This window comes from Otolemur garnettii, unplaced genomic scaffold (genome assembly GCF_000181295.1).
Source record: "Otolemur garnettii isolate 467f Iridium unplaced genomic scaffold, OtoGar3 scaffold00112, whole genome shotgun sequence".
NCBI classification, from domain to species: domain Eukaryota; kingdom Metazoa; phylum Chordata; class Mammalia; order Primates; family Galagidae; genus Otolemur; species Otolemur garnettii.
The window spans coordinates 3,659,081-3,661,442 of NW_003852507.1; the positions used below are offsets into that span (position 1 = coordinate 3,659,081).

At 38.4% G+C, this 2,362-nt stretch overlaps 1 protein-coding gene across 1 annotated transcript in view; it reads right to left on the reverse strand.

Annotated features, from left to right (window-relative positions):
* Nucleotides 1–2,362, reverse strand: part of UTP6 (UTP6, small subunit processome component) — a 43,341-nt gene that overhangs the window by 22,484 nt on the left and 18,495 nt on the right. The window contains exon 7 of the mRNA XM_023517474.1: nucleotides 598–680. Within this exon, the coding sequence (XP_023373242.1) occupies nucleotides 598–680 (83 nt within the window). The remainder of the gene's footprint in view (nucleotides 1–597; nucleotides 681–2,362) is intronic.

The following is a 2,362-nucleotide window of genomic DNA, read 5'->3' on the forward strand; positions in this document are numbered from 1 at the left end:
GCTTGAACAAGATCACTGATCTCCAGGCTGTGTTCTCTCAGGCTCCTGGAGCAGTGGCAAGATCACACAGCTAAAGCCCTCACTCTCCATTAGACCACAACAGCTTAGGTTTTACATGCCTTGTTTGTCCTTCTGTGTAATATTTTCTTTGAATAAAAAAAGTTCTGAGATGCAATCCACAATAACAGATAGCAAAGTCCCTTTTTTAGCACTGATACTCTAAATCTTTTCTTTAAAATTATTCTGGCACAGAAAAAAATATTATTAAAAGGGAAAGAAAGGAGGCAACTTTTCTCAAGTTCCTCCACCTATTAATGAATCACCTACTGAGACCATACCTGTGTTAAAGACTAGCCTTTGGCTGTTCTATCAGTAATAATTCTGAGGACCCGTTTAAGGAGTCCAAATACCTACTTTTAAAGCACAAAACTTCACCTTTATTACTAAGCCCACTTAATTAAATCAACCCTACGTTTGTCTTAATGTTGCAAAATGTGACATTAAATTAAAAACAAAAATAATTTTCAAAGATTTTTCTCTTAAGCAGGCTTAAAAATACCATATATTAATAAATTATAATACAATATTTGAAAGGACCTTACCGCATCCATGTTGGCTTTATCAAATTCTTGCTTTTCTTTCCTCAGTTTTTCAGCATGCATCAACTCCATCCTAAAGTACTACACAAGAGAAGTAAAACTGATGTTTTTTTTTTTAAATTAGAAATAGCCAGCCTCAGTGGCTCACACCTGTAATTCTAGCACTCTGGGAGGCCGAGATGGTAGATTGCTTGAGCTCAGGAGTTCGAGACAAGCCTGAGCAAGAAGAGATCCAGTCTCTACTAAAAATAGTAAAATTGGCCAGGCATTACTGTGGGTCCTAGCAATAGTATTAGCTACTCAGGAGGTAATGGAAGCTGAGGCAGGAAGATTGCTTTAGCCCAAGAGTTTGAGATTACTGTGAGCTACAATGACATGCCAAACACTCAACCACAGGGCAGCAGAGTAAGACTCCATCTCAAAAAAAAAAAAAAAATTTTTTTTTAGAGGTAGATTTTAATTTTTAATTTTTTATTTATTTATTTTTGTTGTTGTTGCAGTTTTTGGCAGGGGCCAGGTTTGAACCCATGACCTCCATTATATGGGACCCGTGCCCTACTCTTTGAGCCACAGGTGCCACTCATAAGAAAACATTTTTTACCTGTAAATACAGGATCTGAAAAAGTCTGGAGGTGTTATGTTTCATTTGCTATGAAATCAGCTGATACAAACAAGATATGGTGAAAATGGTTATTATTCTATTATTTTATGCTCTTTTGACAAGCAATTTGGATACATGAATCAAAAACTTTAAAAATGTTTTGTGCCCTTGGTCATTACTTCACATCTAAATAAACTATAAATTTGATCTCTAAATTGGGTTAGCAACAAATGTACTATGATGTTCTCAATACGGATTAGAAGTATATAAACTTACCAACTAACAGGGAAGGTTACTGCAAGGGATTTTATTTATGCCTTTGTCCATGTATCTCAAAGTGTCAACAAAATCCAAATTGGAAATTTAGACTTCTAATTCCATGCAGCAGTAAAGAAGCAAAGCAGTATCCAAGGAAGTATACTAAACAGAAAATTTAAGTAATATCCAGAATCTCTAAAATAACAGCTAAGAATATCTAAAGATTAAACGGAAAATTAATCATTCCTCATACCAAGAATCAACAAAATCTCAATTTGACTAAGACAATCTGGAGACACCAACATCAAGATGACACAGATGTTAGAATTATCTGACAAGGAATTTTGTTGTTTTTTGTTTTTTGTTTTCCGGAGACAAGAGTCTCACTCTAGCACCCTGTGTAGTGTTGTGGTGGCATCCTAGCTCACAGCAACCTCAAACTCTTAGGCTCAGGCAAGACTCTTGCCTTAGTCTCCCAAGTAGCTGGAACTATAGGTACCTGCCACAATACCTCAATAATTTTTCTATTTTTAGTAGAGATAAGGGCCTTGCTTCTGCTCAGGCTGGTCTCAAATTCCTGAGTTCAGGCAATCCACTTGCCTCGGCGTCCCAGAATATGAAGATTACAGGCACAAGCCACTACACCTGGCCCTTGACAGGGATTTTAAATCAGCCATTATAAAAATGCTTTATAAAAATACAAAAAAGAGGTTCGGCGCCTATAGCTCAACCAGCTAAGGCGCCAGCCACGTACACCTAAGGTGGCGGGTTCGAATCCCCAGGCCGGACCCGCCAAACAACAATGACGGCTGCAACCAAAAAATAGCCAGGCGTTGTGGCGGGCACCTGTGGTCCCAGCTACCTGGGAGGCTGAGGCAGGAGACTCGCTTGAGCCCAGGAGTTG